The sequence below is a fragment of the Prosopis cineraria genome, unplaced genomic scaffold (assembly GCF_029017545.1).
Source record: "Prosopis cineraria cultivar Desert tree isolate PC_DT_omini unplaced genomic scaffold, ASM2901754v1 PC13, whole genome shotgun sequence".
NCBI classification, from domain to species: domain Eukaryota; kingdom Viridiplantae; phylum Streptophyta; class Magnoliopsida; order Fabales; family Fabaceae; genus Prosopis; species Prosopis cineraria.
In genome coordinates this window covers 32,742,603-32,760,171 of record NW_026555344.1, presented here as the reverse complement: position 1 = coordinate 32,760,171, position 17,569 = coordinate 32,742,603, and the positions used below count along the sequence as shown (strand labels likewise).

Genomic DNA, 17,569 nt, shown 5'->3' with positions numbered 1-17,569 from the left:
GAAATAAAAGAAGAGAAGATAAAGAAAGAAGCTAAGAGAAAAGAATATTGAAAGTTAAAAAAATGATGAATAATACAAAAAAAAATCAAGTGAAAAAAAAGATGTTAATCTTCATTGATATCTCTTGTAAAGAGTTGTGGTTTATCCTTCAATTTTCTTGATTCTCATTTAATATGCTTGGCACTAATTAAAGTATGTAATTGTGACTCATTAAATAATTTCATTTCATTATCCTACCCAGAACATTACAACCTTTTAAAAGTCCTTTTGATTTGAGTATGCAATGGTATAATTTATTGGAGATTAAGATGAGAAACAAGCCTATGGTAGATGAATTATAATAGGTGGAATTGAGTGAAACACAACCCTTAGACACCTTGAGTGTAGAGTGTAAACACTTGACTGGTGAGGGATAATATATTGGAATTTATCTTTACTTAATTAAGTTCCTTGCTACTATTATTTTTTGAAAGGGAGGAAAGATTTCTAATTAAATTGAGTTCTTGGAAGTTTGAATTGCATTTGATCTTGAAATATTCAAATTTTTTTTGCCATTTTTGTATAGTTATTTTGTTTTTCTTGAGGACAAGCAAACATTCAAGTATGGAGGTTTGATGACTTTCAATATTTTATTAAATTTATTGGTATTTTTAATGTAATTGGAAGTCATTTATTTGAATTTTGTTAGCAAAAATATGATTAAGTGGATGAATGTGTGTGAAAATGGGCTTGGAAATATGTTAGAAGTTAGTGGACCAATTCTATCATTTATTCTAGGTTTTATACATGTAGAGAGGCCCAATTTAGGGGCCCAAAGAAGAAAATTTCGGATTCCAAGTCAAAGGAATTAAATTTGAAAAGAAAATCTGAACAGGTTATGTTCGCTGCAGCAAAGTGCGATTTTAGTAAAACGCACAGTTTTGATTGTTAGCGAATTTTTAAGGCTTAGGTACCTCATTTTTGACCATTCTTCACCTCTAGCAACTGTAGAACATCTAGGAAGAGGGAAAAGAGCCAAAGAAGAGTTGGCGAAGCTTGTGTTTAGTGGAAACTTAAAGGTTTCACTCAAGATTGCTTCGATTAAGCTTTTCTTCTCCTTCTTCTCTTTACTTTACTGTATATATTGCTGATTTTTGCTATCATGGAAGCCATGTGTGGTTGATTTTCTCTTAATCTAGGGTAGCTATGAATTGATTCTTGGATTAGAGCATGTTTGAATCATTTATTTGAGTTTAATATTAGTTTTTTTTACTTAATCTTGTGCTTATTTGTCTACTTAATGCTTGGCCACCAATGAGTGTGAATTTGAGGGTTTAGGTTTTGCCTTGGAAGAGAAAAATCTGAATTTGACTATTAGATTGAGTAATGTGGGATTAAAATTTATTCTAATTTGCCATTAGGATAAGAATATACCTATTGGACGTATATAATCATATTAGAGTGAATTTGTGCCATTTTGCCTCTTGGGTAATTGTGTTAGAAATAGCAAATTAATTCAAGAGAGGGGTATAATTAATCAAAAGATAATTATTCCTATTAATACTCTAGATTAACAAATTAATATTAAGTGAATTTATTTAGGTAATTACATGCTCTATGAATTGAAAAAGGGATTAGCCACCCTAGGTTACCTTAATTGTTTATGGTTGTTAGAATTTTAATTTTAGTGTATTTTTCTAATTTCAATCCTTATTTTGTAAATATCAAATTCAAATCATGCCTTGCTCAACTTAAATGAAAATGAAAACTTTATTGCCTAATTACCAATTAACTTGATTCCTCATGGGATTGACCTTGATTTATCACTTACTAATTACAAACCGTACACTTGCGATAAAACATATTTGTGTGCATCAGGGAAAGTAAGAGTCGTTCATTTTCCTCCATTCTTCATTCATCTTCCCCTGTTTCTTACTGCAGAAATCTTTACTCCTCTCTTATTTGTACTGCTGGAAATTCTTCCTTCCTCCTCTCTATTGATCTGCCCAAGATCTTCTCCTTCTCTGCTCCATTATGCTGGGTTGAGGGAAGGAGTTTCAAATCTCCTTCTTGCTTCTTTTCCACTCCATTATAGTTGCTATATGTGATTATTAGAGATGGGGAGTTCGGGCAATCTGAACACTTAAACTTAAAGAAGAACATTGTAGATTTAACATTAATATGGTTGGTGTTTAGTGACGTGGACGATTCCATGACAGAGAGAGATTTTGGGCAAACTTCAACCTCATCAGGATTTAGAAGAACTAAAAATAATTCATTACTAGGGGACATTTCTGGATTGGTTGGGAAGTCCTTTGCACCACAACATGACTTGTTAATGATTGATTTGTTATTCATGGTAATTTGTTTTGGCTGTTTAAATAAATTGAATGTAGCATTATTTAGCTCATGGAAAGATTATTAGTGATGTTTTCAATAAAAGAGATTTGGGACATTTTGTGAATTGAAATATTGATATTGGAAATTATTGGGAGGAAATTGGAAAAGAAAAGAGCTTGGTATTGTGGTTTAAACATTAATTCCTACAAGATATTTGGTAAAATGTCTATTAGAAGGAATTTTGATTTATATTGACAAAATATATGTGATAATTGTTTATTGTTGAGTAAATTATTATGGAGAGCACTTATTTTATATAATGAAGGTCAAAGTTAAGACTTGTTTGTTCTATTTCTCTGAATAATTCTTGTCTTAAGATATTGAGCTATAAAGTTTATAAAATAAAATGACTATGGTGTTGCTTGAGCACAAAAGATTTAAGGACTGCAAGTTAAATTCAAAATTTTGTTTTGCTTTTATATGAAGTTGAATCTTGTTATGAAATTAAATATGAGAAACTTCATAAAGAAGTTGTTGATGCTTGAGAGTTGCATGATTAGCAATTTATAAATTTTGGTACTTGTGTACTAGTTAGGAAATGAATGTCCTTGGAATGAAATCTAAAAGATTGATGTCCAAGACCAATGCAGGAATATACTACAATAAATGAGTGAACAAATGAGTTTTATAAAATTTTAGAGATTCAACTATCATTATATTGAAGCATTTTAGGAATAAATCTTGCTCTGAAGGGTGTTAAAGTGTAAAATACGGTATTGGGATTCTCTCAGGTAAATGGATAACGTTCCGATCTAATTATTAGCAAATTTTCTTTTTATCAAAATATTATTTTAAATAATTTACATTTATCAATATTTCTAGTGTTGATTACTTTTATTAATTAAGTTACTCTAGATCTTGAAGTCACAACATTTACTTTTCAAATAAGTGAAAATGCTTTTACAAATTTTAGTAGTCTTTTATTTGATAAAGCCAACTATAAAAATTGATGAAAAAGTTTATGAGATATTAGTTATGAATTTTCATATCTAGAAGGATTGATGTTTTATATCATTCATGCGAATTTAATATTGAGAAGAGAAAATTATAGTTTGAAAGTGATGATTTTCTCACATGTTTGAAAATAAATTTAAAAGGGACTTTATACAGAACATTGGTTGCTAACGACAATCTCATTAGCCTTTGGTGTGTCATGGTCAATGATTAGTTAGTTTGATTTTCGTGAGTTTTGTTCTCACGTTTGTTATTCATGGGTCTTATACTCCGTTCAATTTTGTGGCTTCAAACTGCATTTGGTTAGTATTATCCTTGTGGGCTGTGTGTTTACGTTTGTTTTATAGCTTAAGCTATGTTTGATTACTTACCTTCATGGATTGTGTATCTACATTTGTCTTCATGGCATAAGTCGTGTTTGGTTATTTACTCTCATGACTATGTGTCCACATTCATTAATTGTTTTGACATGTCCCTAAAAACATGATTTTTAAATTATTTGGTGATTACATACTCCTTTGGTTTAATTGGTAAACGTTACTTTATTTATTTATTCTATCTATTTCTCTTATTGAGATGAAGTGATAAAGATATTTGGCATTATAAATTTAATGGTTAAAGTTTTATTTAAGGCTATATAGAATTTCTTAATTTCAAAATTTGTGAAATATTTTATATGAAGTTATTGTCTCTTTAAATTTTATAGCCATTGTTATTTATTCATTTTATCCTTTTTAAGTGTTGGGACATTATTCATTGGAAGGTGTTTGGTTTGGTCTAAGATATTGTAGCTGATATTGTCTGTCTTGCTGAACTGGGTGAAGATTTGTTTTGTAAATATTTTTTTAGATTAAAGTAGAAATTTACCCCTAAAGTTTTTTTTAGGCACATCTGGTATCCTAAAATATTTAATGGCACAAATGTTCCCTGATGTTTTTCAAAATTGCACAAATTTGCCCTATCATGACTGAGGCTTTAGTTTGACTGTTAGATGAGGCATTTTGACCTTCAATAGCTTATGTGGCAGCCATATCACTTGCCACGTATGTTTCCACACTTCCCATACCTAACATGTGTATTAACTTGCCACATCCTCATAGGTGGCTGGAAATATGAAATAGTAAACTCCCCAAGGCCTAATTCCATTTACTACTCACGAGCCTTGTGAAACCCAAGACCTTAGGACTTTTCTAGAGTGAACCATCATCGAGCCCTTTGTGAACCTTTATGAAGCCATTCTTGAGCCCCATCGAGCCATTGTCAAACTATTGTTGAGCCATTCTTGAGCCACACTGAGCCAATCCTATCTTTGAATCCTTGTCCTTCCTGAACCATCGTTGAGCCAATAGCAAGATGTACCAAGCCTGTCTTCGAACCCTAGTCCTTCTTAAACTATCATTGAGCCAATCATGAGCTACACTAAGTCTGTCTTCAAACCCTAGTCTTTCTGGAAGCACTTTCAAACTAGAGGTTGTTTGGGCATTTAGTTGGGACTAGGAGCATCATGGAATCTCATTGGGTTGAGAACAATTGTAGCATCTAGACATCTATGCCAAGGTTATAGGTTAGTAATGGAATCTCTAACACAAACCTCTCTTTACCTCTTTTTACTTTAGAGATTCACATATTTGACACTGAAGTCCTTTAATTGTTGTTTTGTTTGGTGCATTTTAGTAAAATGTCGAGCGGAAGGTTTAATGATAAAGTTAGGGATGTGGGTCAGGGTAAGAATGTGGATTGGAGTGTGGTGGAGAATCTAATGTTTGAGTTCAAATGAAGAAAGAAGGAATGAGAGGAAACACGTGACAAATAGCGTGGCGAGTATCCCTCAATTGCTGACAAGATTCAGAATTATACAGTACCAAAGGATTATACTATACCCAAGGATGATAAACTTAGTTCTCAAAAGGAAACAAAAGAGATAAAAGTGAAGGAGAATGAAGACATTAAGCTTCATGGTATTATAGGTGAAGATAGCATGGGTGAGTACAGTAAGGCTAGTGATGACAGAGGAGGAAGTAAAGGGAGAGAATTGGATCATGAGGAAGCGGAGGGGTATGGAGATGAAGCAAGAGATGACAATGTCTGTGGGGAGGCTAGTACATAATCGCAGCGGAATTGGATGAGATGATAGATAAGTATGAGAGAATGATGGATGAGGTGGATGTTAACACTGTGGGGGATAAAGAAGAACTAAGTAATAAGGAATCTAACGACAGTGAATATGAGCTAGGGGATGAAGGAAAAAGTGAAGAAATGTATGAATTAGAACAAGATGAAGATGAAAATGACTTTGAGGATAGTGATGGGTTAGGCTCTAAAGACAAGTTTGGGCCCATAAAGGAGTCAAGGAGGCCTACAGACTACTATAGACCAGACAACCGGTCGTTTTTCATGTTAGGTATGACTTTTGCCAACAAAGAGGAGATTATGAACACCATAGATGGATATGCAATTTCAACTAGAGTAAATCTTAAATTAATCAAAAGTGAGCCATAAAGGGTGAAGGTTATATGTGAGGAAGGTTGTCTATTCCAATTGTACGCCTCAAAAGATGGGTCCAATCCTGGCTTTAAAGTGAAGACACTGTGCTATGACCATAAATGCCTTAGGGCTTACAAGAATACTAGGGCAACTACGAAGTGGTTAGTAGGATATTTTAGAAGGAAAGTGTAGGAAAGACCACAATACAAAATAAGTGACATGAAGAAAGATATGCAAGATGATTTGAAGGTGTATGTTAGTCTCGCTAAGTGTAAGAGGGCTAAGAAAATGATAATGGAAGAGATGGAGGGTAGTTATAAGGATGAGTTTAACAATCTTGAAGCCTATTGTAATGAGTTAAGGGAGTCTAATCCTAGGTCAGATGTGAGTGTAGAGCTTAGCAAAAATGCTTTAAAGGAAGGTAGAAGGGCATTTGGAAGAATGTATCTCTGCTTTGATGCTTCAAAAGTAAGTTCCTCTTATCTATTTTTGAAGAGTAACTTTTAGTTATTTTAATATTGCTTACTATTTAGATCTTCTAGTGACTTAGTTGTATCTATGTGTAGACTGGATGGAAGGCAGGATGCAGGCCTCTCATAGGACTTAATAGGACCTTTTTGAAAGGGCATGTAAAAAGGATCCTCCTCATTGCAACTGTTGTAGATGTTGATAACTACCTCTTCCCATTAGCATTTGGCTTGATTGGAAAAGAAAACACTGTTAATTGGTTATGGTTCCTACAATGGCTCCAAAAGTCATTAGTTCTCAGTGATGGATCTCATATTACTTTAATGTCGGACATGCAGAAGGTTTGAACACTCACTTAAATTTATTCTTGTCCATTAAGATTTCAACTTTATTAACAATTTATTTTTCACATAAATAGGGATTGAACATAGTAATGCAATCTGTCCTTCCAGCAGCAGAACACAGACTTTGTGCAAGACATGTATATGCTAACTGTTCAAAAAGATAGAGGGGAATGGAGTTGAGGAAGAAATTTTACACTTGTGCTTGGTCAACTTATGAAGAGCAATTTAAGGACAACCTGAAGGCTCTTGGAGGATTGAGTAAGGATGCTGCAGAGTCTTTACTTACATACCCCCCACAATATTAGGTAAGAGCGTACTTCTCCACTAGATCTCAGTTATGGGCTGTTGATAATAATTTAAGTGAGTCTTTTAATGCTTGTATAGATGATTTTAGGTTTCAACCAGTTATTAGAATGTTTGATAGCATTAGGGTAAAGATGATGAAAAAGTAGGCAGATAATGAGAGTAATGTTAAGAAGTGGTTAGGCGAATTCAGTCCAAAAAGTATGAAATTGTTTAAGAGTAATAAGGAGCTAGCGGTGGGGTGTCAAGTGCATTTTAATGGGGACCAAGGGTATGAGGTCACAGAGGGTGATGATAGGCATACAATAATTTTAAAAAGGAGGGTTTGCACTTACAGGGCGTGGGACTTGACTGGAGTCCCATGTCAACATGTAATTGTTGCTACATACCATGCCAAAATTGAAGCATCTAGCCTCATATCGATGTATTACCATAGAAGTACATATCTTGAAACCTATAGGACAAAGCTACAACTTGTTAGGGGTAAGAGGTTCTGGAAGTTGGATAATACTCTCTCAATGGAACCACTCAAAGTAGTTAATTTACTAAGGAGATAAAAAAAAGAGGGTGAGGACAAAAGAGCTTACTAGGAGAAGGAAGATGGTCACAAAATAGACAAGAGGGCCCCTTTTATTAGAGGCAACTTATCCCTTTAACTTGCTAGCATCTCAACTAGGAAAACTCCCTAAGAGGAGTAAACCTCAAACATGTAGCTTTTGTAAATAACTTGGTCACAATAAATCAACTTGCAAGGCTATAAGTATATTTAAATAGTTCTTATTTTACCTATAGTTATTACTAATATATTTCTTATATGACAGAGGCCACCATCTACTACCCTCACAACAGAGATAAGAGGATAGAAGAAGAAGAATGCCTCTACCACAAACTCACAGAGTCAAGTGACTGAAGAAGTTAGAATAAGTGAGCTTTCTCCCACACAAGAGTCATAGACAATTCTAACCCCATCAACTTCTGGAAGAAAATAAAGAGGTCAGCCCACTTCAACGCAGCATTCTCAACCTAGACAAGTAACCAAATTTGTTGCTAGAAAAGGTATAAGTGAGCCCACTCCAACTAAGCATTCTCAAGATCCTAGGTCTGTTAAGAGTGTGTATAGGCTAAGAACTTAGTCAGGTATAGATATTCTTAATAATGAAGACACTGGCAAGACTATATACAATGTAAGTCTTTCATGACTCTAAATTTTCATGCTTTTGTGGAAAAAAATATAAATCACTAATAGTAATCATATCATTTTCATCACATTAGCTTGGAAGAAGTTCTGAGATGGTGATTGAAGAAGGGACGTTTGTTGAGTATATGCAATATTATGCAAACCCTGAGACAAGAGGACCAATTCCCAATGAGATAGAGATCAAACGATCCACAAGGTCAAGAGGTTCACAAGCTTTTATAGAGGGTTCTAGGAGGATTTACCTGCCTGGAGATGGTGTCAATGTCTCCTACCCTACTAATGTAACATCTGGGAAACTTTAACCCTAGTTTATTTACTTGATGAGGGAAATTAGTGAGTTAATGAGATGTGTGGCCAAAGGGGCTTAAGTTGGCATCATTGTTGTGATTTCAACCTTAAAAGTGGGTCTGAATCAATGGCGGGCCACTCAAGCAAGGAAAGAGGAAGAAAAAGTGAAGAATCGTTCTCTGTGCCACATGCCGAGGCTCATGGTTGGTCCACCGTGGCACACAGAGACAATTTAAATGTAATAAGCTCCTCTGTGCCATGCACTACAGAGGAGGGCAGCGTGCACTATGGTGCACGGGCAAAATTTCTAATAAATCAGATCCCATCTATGTGAGAAAATAAAAGAGAAGGAGAAGAAGAAAGAAGAGAACGCTGCGCTCTGCTAGGGCATGCATATTGGCTTCCATTATTGACATTTTGAAGCTCCCAAACACCCAAGGTAGGTAATCTAAGTCTCATTCTTCCTTTCTCTCCCTCATTTATGATGATTTATGGTAGGGTTTGAGTTGGGAGATGGATTTTCAGTCTATAGGAGTATGGGTCTGATTCCATTGGTTAAAATAAGTATAATGGGAGTTGTTTAATGTATTGGAACACCACATTGATGATTTTAGAAATGGTTGGTCTATAAGAGCATTTATTATCCAAAAAATTGTATAAATGAGGTAATTGGGAGAGATTAATGTGCATTAATGATGGTTTGAGGTGTTGTTAATGATAATGTGCATTAATGGAATTTAATGAGCCCATTGGGTATGAATAGGTAGTGATTATAAGTTGATAAAAATAGAGTGTGTGGAGTTTTATGTTGATGAAGCTTCAAGAGTTAGATAATGATGATATTCTTGTGATATAGATGTAGAAAGGTTCATTTTTGGCACCATTCAAGCTTGTTGAAGCTTTGGAAAGTTGGTATAGTGACGGGTAAACCTTTAACCTCTCAAAGGTTTGAGGTAACCGGGGGAATATAGTTGAATGTTAATTAAGTTTGTGAAATATGATTTATGAGTTAAATTGATGATGCATATTGGCAAGGTGTTTGATTTGTGAAATGGTTTTTGGGAAAGAAAACCTTGATTTTGCCACCCTTGATGTTTTGTGAAATTGATTATGATTTATTATTATTAGGTAGAGAATTGTGATATATTATGTGTTGAATTGTGGAGTATTGAGCTATGTGAGTGCATGTATTATGAATTGATTGTTAAATACATATTATGTGAGAAATGTGCATAGCATGATCATTGGCGGGATTTCGTATAGGGAAAGGAGTAGATTGGTTGAAAATCCACATGGTATTGGTAGTAACCGTTGGAATAAAGAACTAGCCTTGGCACCAATTGTTGGAATCGGGAGGTAGCCCTTGTCCCATGGTTGATTCGGGACTATCCCACTTGTTCTATGAGAGACTCGAACCTAACTAGTCTCTATCAATTCATAAAAAGGCTAGATTAAGGGTATGACACCTTATGGTTATTAGTATTGGGGAAAACCATATTACATAAGTGAGTGAGTTCACCCTGGCCTAGTAGCTCCTCACAAGTGAAAGGCTGGATTAGTCCGTGAAGGATGTAGCCACTTGATAGCCACCGATTTCATGTCAGAGATAACAGGAAGATATAAGGTTAGCATATGATCATGTATATAAGTCCAGCCATATGGTTATTAGTTTTATTAGTATGTGTTAAGGGCGCATGGTTATTATTTTTGTGACCCTATGTTATGTTTTTACTGAATTACGTGATAAAGTGTTTTATGGCAAGCCCAGTCACATGGTTGTTAGTTTTGTGAACCGTGGCTGAGTATTATTTGCTTATTTGCCTAATTGCATCTATCTATAATTGATATGCAACTGTATGGGTTAAGTGAAACTTAGTTACTGAGTGGTTGTATTCACCCCTCAATTCTCAATATTTTTAGGACCTAGCTCATCGAATCTAAGTTAGGGAAAACATACAGAGTCCTAGGATTTGTGGAGTAATCCTCTAAATGCCTCTCTTTTGTTACTTTCATGTGTATTTATTAATGTAATTGCCAACTAGGATTATTTGACATGATTTATGCACTACTTGCATGATTTTATTTATAAGTAGTGTATTTTGTGCCCTAGGTTAGTGAGTTTTGGTTGTGAACCCGAAGATAGAGCCAAAATACTTGTACAAGTAGAAACATATGTATTTTGAGAAATTTAGAATGAAATTGTTGGTTTTGTGCAACATTTCCTCCCCTGTTATGTTTTGTAAAAATCAGGGTTGAGTGGTGATTTTATGAGATAAGTGTTTTTGACTGTGTGTGGTGCATTGCACGAGTCCGCAAGAGTCCATTAAGTGTGGTCGGATGGTTGGTGTAAGCTTTAGGATACCACATGCGCCTTAAAAAAAACTTCAGGGGTAAATTTGTACTTTAACCCTATTTTTTGATGTAATTATGAAATTTATATATTATGTTTTGAAAATATAATTAGATACTTCACATAAACTATAATTAGGGTCTTGATCCTTATATTGTGTTATTTGTCTATTGTTGAGGAGTAAAGCTCGCTTTTTAAAATTGATGTTGTAGAAATTTGGGAGATTTTATTTTTAGGGAAAGTCTGTCAAAATATCTCAAGAAGTTTGGTGATTTGTAGCTTATATAAAAAGTATTGTAAGATTATCGAATTATGTTAATTACATATTTAAGTATTAAAAATTATATGCTTATTTTTGTTATTATAGTGTTATTGAGTTACGGCTTTTGGGATATGGATATTGCTCCTATATTTTATGCCAGTCACGTTTTATTTTCAGGGTATGACAAATAATAACTATTCTTTTATTATTGTTATTATTTATGTTATTGCTTGTATCTTAGTCTAGCAAGTATCAAGGAGGTATTTTTTCTTCAGCTAAATAGTAAGATAACGACAAGATTACATTTGAACATTACTGGGTATAAGAAATTTGAAATCCAATACTTATACTTATTTGCGTACCTAATTAATTTGCATTTGAAAGTGAACAGGACCGGGACATATGGAAATCAGTAAACTAGCAAATTAAAGTTCGATTTATAAGATAGACTTCAAATGTTACACAATTACACGAGACATATATACTTATGTAAGGGATATGATAGAACATACTGTCTGAGTTAAAGTTAGAACAAGCAGTAGAATTGCAGCTAACAAAGATGTTTTCTTCCATGGAGTTCCCCAGTATTCATGCATAAAGATTGCTCTATGCTTGTGATAAGTGTCTTCATAATACATGTTCAAATGTTTACAAGTTTCACCTAGAGAGGGATAACTGCCGTCGTTTGGACTGGTTTCAACATTGACGCAGAGTTTGTTGACCATGGAAGCCACTGCATTGTTGTCACCGAGCATGTGGCGCATGATCCCCTTTTCAACAAGCATTTCAACGTCTTTTTCACTGTTAATAAGATCATCCAAGAAGATTATGTAATTTGTCAATACTGTCTCAGGAAGGTGACATTGCTCAAACGCAATCACATTTCTGATCACAACCTCGGTCAAATCAGTTATGCAAATACTTGGTATTTTTAGCACTCCCCTTGAAAATCGCAGCTGATTAAAGCTTGCGCCATCATTAACCTTAAATTCAACTCCAGCTTCATGTAGTTTGCTTGCACAATAGGCAAGCTTCATCATCTTGCGGCCTTGTTCTGCTTCTTGTGGTAGATGTTCATATTCTCTTCTTAGCTGTGGACAACCTCGAAAGCAAAAGGCATTTAGCTTATCACATAACTTTACCTTGCAGCCTTGTTCTCTTTCTTCAGACGAATGTTTGCTTTGTTGTGGATGAAATGGAAAGCAAAAGGATCTTAGCTTACTACACATCTTGCACCCTTGTTCTCTTTGTTGTGACGGATGTTCACCTTGTTCTCTTTCTTGTCGATCAAACCGTAAGTAGAAGATCCTTAGTAAATCGCACAAGTGCTTCACCTGCTCTGGCTCAATATCATTGTTAGTTAGGTGGTGGTGTTCAAAATCTTTGAACGTATAATCTTCAAGGAGTGTTGCATTAGGAACTATTTCGGGTAGGAGTGTTTTAATATTGTCGAAGGCAACCTCAAGAAATGAACATTGATTACTTGTGCTGTCCCAACAAGTAGTTAGTTCTTCTTCTTCTGGGCGGAATAAGTCAAATAGGTCTTTAAGAACAAAGAATGGTAGCTGATTTTCAAGCAAAATCAAGTCTAGTGCAATGTCAGAATTTGGCCAATGCTTTGGACGCCAAGAGTCACTATATCTCGGACCTTGACATGTAAGAAAGTATTCAATGATGAAACAAGCATCCGTTGTAATCATGCTTACAAATTCATTGCTCTCCATTGGTATGATCTCTGAATAACATCGTCGAATCTCATCTTCCTTCTTTCCTACCTCATCAACATAATCCTCCAAAGATTTCTTGGGATTCCTCTTCAAGAATTTTTTGAGGAACCACAATTTGATGTCTTCCATTGATTCCAATCTTTGGTCTCCATGGTGAAATGGGCCAATGGAAACCAAGGAAGGAGTGTAGGCATCTTCATTCACTTTTCGAAGTCTTGGTGGCACTCTATAGATGCTGCAATGTGATGCTAAGGGAAACTCTATGGGGAACTCCAAATACTCTACTTCATCTAGCTTAGCTTTCATGGTGCTCAACAAATCAGGTTTTTTTAAACCACTTTCTATTCTCTTCATTCTCTGGTAAAAAAAGGAATATTTTATAAATAAGATATATCTCTAAGTCCTTCATTGATCATCACTGACATTTATTGCACCAAGTGTACTCTAAGTGGCGTTATACATTGCACATACTTTTTTTTTTTCTTGTCCATATGGAAGCATCAAATGAGCCTATGTTTTTATAGACGTGAAAAACATATATAAGGTACAATTTTTTTTTTGGATGTCTTCTTTCTTCAATTGCCTTGGGACCTAGACACTATTGGGCATCTCAAGTAAAAATAGTACCCTCTCCTGTCCTAAATATATAAGGTCTTCTTAAGTAATTTGTAAATAGATGTGCTAATTATTTATAATTAATATTAGAGAATTTGTGATTACCCCTTCCATTTAAATATTAAAATTAATTAATTCATAGAGATAAAAATGTCCAATAAACAAGGAGATTACATGAAAGGAAAGTTTAATATAAGAGACTATAAAAAATTCTAATATTTTGGACCAAACTCGAACCCTTAAATAAGAATTATATTTAGAACCGGATGGGGTATTACCACTACGCAGCATGCTTTGACCTGTTAATGTTAGTAAATAATGATTGTCAACAACAACAACAATAATAACAAACCCTTATCCCATTAGATGAGATTCTTTTTGTTGTTGGTAATCTCTAAATCTAATCTCTAAATCCCTTATAGTTTGACTGAATCCATTTAAAAAATAAACTTGCAAGTTTTTTATGTGATGGGATATATACATATAGAGGTATGTATGTCTGCATGTAAAGAGGTAAGAGATTCCCTTTTGATCACCTGAAAGGATGAAGTTGTTGGTAACTCTGAAGAAGGATCAGGAACTACTCTTCCAATGTCCTTCTCAATTTCTTCATAAGTCTGAATCACAAGAGATGGAATTAAGTATTTCACCTCACCGAACTTCATTAGTTCATGGATATTTTCTTTGTTCAATATTCAATTCTTTTCTTATAAACATGTTAATTTATAAACAATCAAACTGAAGTTGAGGCTAGATATGGGGTATAAATTTGTTGGTATAAATAATAAAGTTTAAAATGAATGTAATGAAGCTTACAAATGTAGATGGAACCATTCTGCAGCTAGTTTTAACAATTGGAAAGCTTTCAGCAACATTTTGTTAAAGTACCAAAAGATATGTAAGCATCAAGTGGTTTAATTAGAATTCTCAGACCCTTTTATATTTTGTGAAGAGTTCACTAATACAACAACCATCTTTTCTCTGATCATTTTCTTCTTGATTCCAACAGTATCAAAGCCTAAAAGAAGCAATGAATAGAGAAAAAGGTACATGTTTAGCTATAGATTGGAACTCTTCTTGGAGAGGAGTGATAAATTCTGAAGATGAGCTTCTTGCTACTAAATCAGCTACCATAGTTGCTCCCTTTTCGTCCTCTGAAGCAGGACCTTCTTGTATGAGATTCATACCCTGAATAACACATAGTAGTAATAAGATATCATATTTTATATTGATTAAACTTAGAAATAAATAGTCTTCTATGCTATAACATACATCATCATCAAATGGTATATTGGTTTCGTGAGAAGCTTTAATGGTTGGTTTTTGTTTCTGCAAGATCTTCGTTTTTGAGTTACGTAGTTGATTCACTTGTTTTATGTTCATTATCCAACTCCTATTTGAAATATTACATAATTAGCAGAAAATAATTTTGACTAGTTTCTTATGCAACTTCTTATCATGTTGAAATTACTTAAATAATCTGTAAACTTCCATTAATGTTTCCTCCATAATCTACAATATCAAAAAGATACATTTTATCAATGGATTAATTTTGCTAGATTTTTTATGCGCACATAAGTCTAGAACATTCGACTCAACAACATATCTTAATGTGAAAGCTCCGTAATAATCTCCAATATACGACTTGTTTCTGATGCATGTTTCTGATCCATTAATGTTTCCTCCGTAATCAAATCTTATTGTTGAGTTTCAAAATTAGCAAGTGTAAGGGAAAGAGACAAAAACTAACCTGATGATGGTTTTGATTATTGAACTTGAGGAAATGATCAAAGAGAAGAGCAGAATTATGGGAGAGATCGATCACGACTCAAGTTGTAAAACTTGCGCAATGAAGTGCTTGACACCTTATACTGTGCATCGTATAAATAGGAGTCAAGTCAACTTCAAGTCTTGGCTAATTAAGGACCCTTCTTCATGGCATATCCACCCAACCTGACATAGCTAAGCTGAGTAGTTGTGACTTTTAATTACATTCATTTATTTTATGTCTTCAAATTGACGTCATCCCTGACACATGTAATTTCGTACACTTGCATCAAACTCCATCTTGCCCTAATTATAATTAACTAATTTATAGTTTTTAAGATGTGGTTGATACATTAAACTTACAGAAAATTTAATGTGTGACTTATATTTTGCACTTCACTGAAATTATTTATTATAATAAAGTGTTGTATAAAAATTAAACACATGCCAATAACTTGCTTTAGTTAAAGAAAGAGATTCTCCCTCCAATCCTATTTATAAGATAGAAGGAAGGAATTGTTTTAGTTCTATTTATAAGTTACGTCATTAATTTTTTAATACAAGTTTCTTCTTTTACCCTATATTAAATATTAGTGAGAGAAAATATGTTATTAAATTATATATATATATATATATTTAATAGGATCAAAATTTAAAACTTATTATATTTTTAGACAGTTAATAAATTTTGAAGTTTTTCTTAATTATGGTCAAGACCATTTGGTTCAAAAACCATATGCATGGCCACCTACCATTCTTTGCTTTTCATGCCTATTCGACCGTACCTTTTCCTTTGGTTTCAATATTAATTTGTAAAAGGCTCCAAAAAATTTTCAATGATTTTTTCTTTACTATATTAAAGGATGTTTTTTAAATAATTGAAGTTTTTTGTAAAAAAAATGTTTCCTTGAAATCCCCTATGCGAGCAAACCCAAGAAAAATATATTCCAAGTTGTATTTTTTCAAATAGTTAGACAAGTTTACTAGAAGTTAGAAAGTACTTTAAGAAAACCGGAGCCCTCCTTGCATCAGATCACAGGCAATTACAATAGTTAGCGAGCATACTCCATCCCGTCCTAATTAATGGGTAAAGTTGATCACCTTTATAGTTTTTTAGGAATGATAATTAATATCCTTGCACTTGTAATAAAAAAAAAAAGTCAGACTTTTCAATTTTTTAGAAAAATTAACTACTATATTTTTGCCTTGTATTTTGGATCAAATAGAATTTTTGAACTTTATCCTATAATAAGGATGGGAAGAAGTATCAGTTAAATCAAAATTTTGGACATCTCAACTTTATCGGTGATTTATAATATGTTTATTTTTTTCTGTTTGTGTAAGTATAAGGAGTGGGCTTTGCCATAAAGAATATCTACCCTCAAAGTACTGAAAGTATGTAATGGGTAAACTTTTCTCAACTAAATTGCTATATATACTAGTGTTAGAATTCAAGCCCTAACAACTTTCTTAAATGATGAGAGTCTTTATTACTCATACAAAAAATGTCTTATAATATAAATGAGAGGGATATTTGTTATTTCTACAACTTTAATTAATTTAGCCAATTTTAACCATTTTTATTAGCCTATATGAGGGTAATTATTATTACCTTATATTTGAGACCAGAATTTTAACTCTTCTATTGATTTCAATCTTTTGTCTAAATATCTAATTTCAACTTTTTGGATTATTAATAAAAGCATATACACCTAATGATTTTCTATGTCGTCCGGAATTAAAATTTGAGTAATATGTGTGGTGGGTACTTCATCTCATTTTAAGTACATTTATTATGTTTCCATTACGAAAGCAGAATGACAATCATGTTGAATTTAGGCGATAATGAAACTTGCGAGAATTTCAATATAGGATCACATATGGAATTTTATTTCAAATCCGGCCTAATAAATTCTGAAAATTTCCTACAAGACCAAAAAACTTAATTGAAACTAAGTTTTGATTTAGGCCGAAAAAAAAAAACCAAGTTTTGAAGAGAAATGACTATAATGCCCTTTATTTTATTTTATTTTATTTTTGGAAAAATGTCCACCTTGCAGGAACCAACCGCTAGCCACCGGACCACCCCATAGCAGCGCCTGGACAACCATGGCGACTTAGTGAGTTAAAGATAATTTCAGATTAGCAAAAACCGAAACTAGTACATACTAAACCAAACATAAATCAAAGAAAAAATTCCCCATCTAGAACATATTTGAAACGCAGAAGAAAATTTGAATCTCCAAACAGCAATCAAAATCTCAAAAATTAACTCAGTAAGGATTAATAAACATGCTAATAACCAGATCGATGGAGAAGAACAAGAAGGCATTTGAACACAGGTCTTAAAGAAGTCGACAACCAAATCATAACGGATTAATGAATTTAAACTCCAATAACCAAAGCTTTCCAGCAACAACTAGTAGCTTC

General features: G+C 33.6%; 1 protein-coding gene across 2 annotated transcripts; it reads right to left on the bottom strand.

Moving 5' to 3' along the window:
* Nucleotides 1–11,404: 11,404 nt before the first annotated feature.
* LOC129291818 (UPF0481 protein At3g47200-like) lies at nucleotides 11,405–15,214 on the bottom strand. 2 transcript variants are annotated; one of them, XM_054929345.1, is made up of 4 exons: nucleotides 15,123–15,214; nucleotides 14,423–14,560; nucleotides 13,909–13,989; nucleotides 11,405–13,114 (listed from the first exon to the last, which is right to left on the bottom strand). In XM_054929345.1, exons 2-4 carry the CDS (start codon nucleotides 14,555–14,557, stop codon nucleotides 11,516–11,518), a joined length of 1,815 nt encoding a protein of 604 aa, XP_054785320.1. In that variant the 5' UTR covers nucleotides 14,558–14,560; nucleotides 15,123–15,214; the 3' UTR covers nucleotides 11,405–11,515. The 2 variants fall into 2 exon arrangements, with proteins under 2 accessions (XP_054785320.1, XP_054785321.1); XM_054929346.1 differs by lacking the exon at nucleotides 15,123–15,214 and having other exon boundaries at nucleotides 14,189–14,526.
* Nucleotides 15,215–17,569: the final 2,355 nt, after the last annotated feature.

Bases quoted from the DNA above. Each gene is read 5' to 3' on its own strand.
- LOC129291818 (XM_054929345.1), bottom strand. From the start codon at position 14,557: ATGAATCTCATACAAGAAGGTCCTGCTTCAGAGGACGAAAAGGGAGCA. The intron at 13,990-14,422 runs GTACCTTTTTCT...CTTGTGATTCAG, and splicing joins TCCAATCTATAGCTAAACAT to ACTTATGAAGAAATTGAGAA. The intron at 13,115-13,908 runs GTGATCAAAAGG...TTTTTTTACCAG, and splicing joins CAACAACTTCATCCTTTCAG to AGAATGAAGAGAATAGAAAG.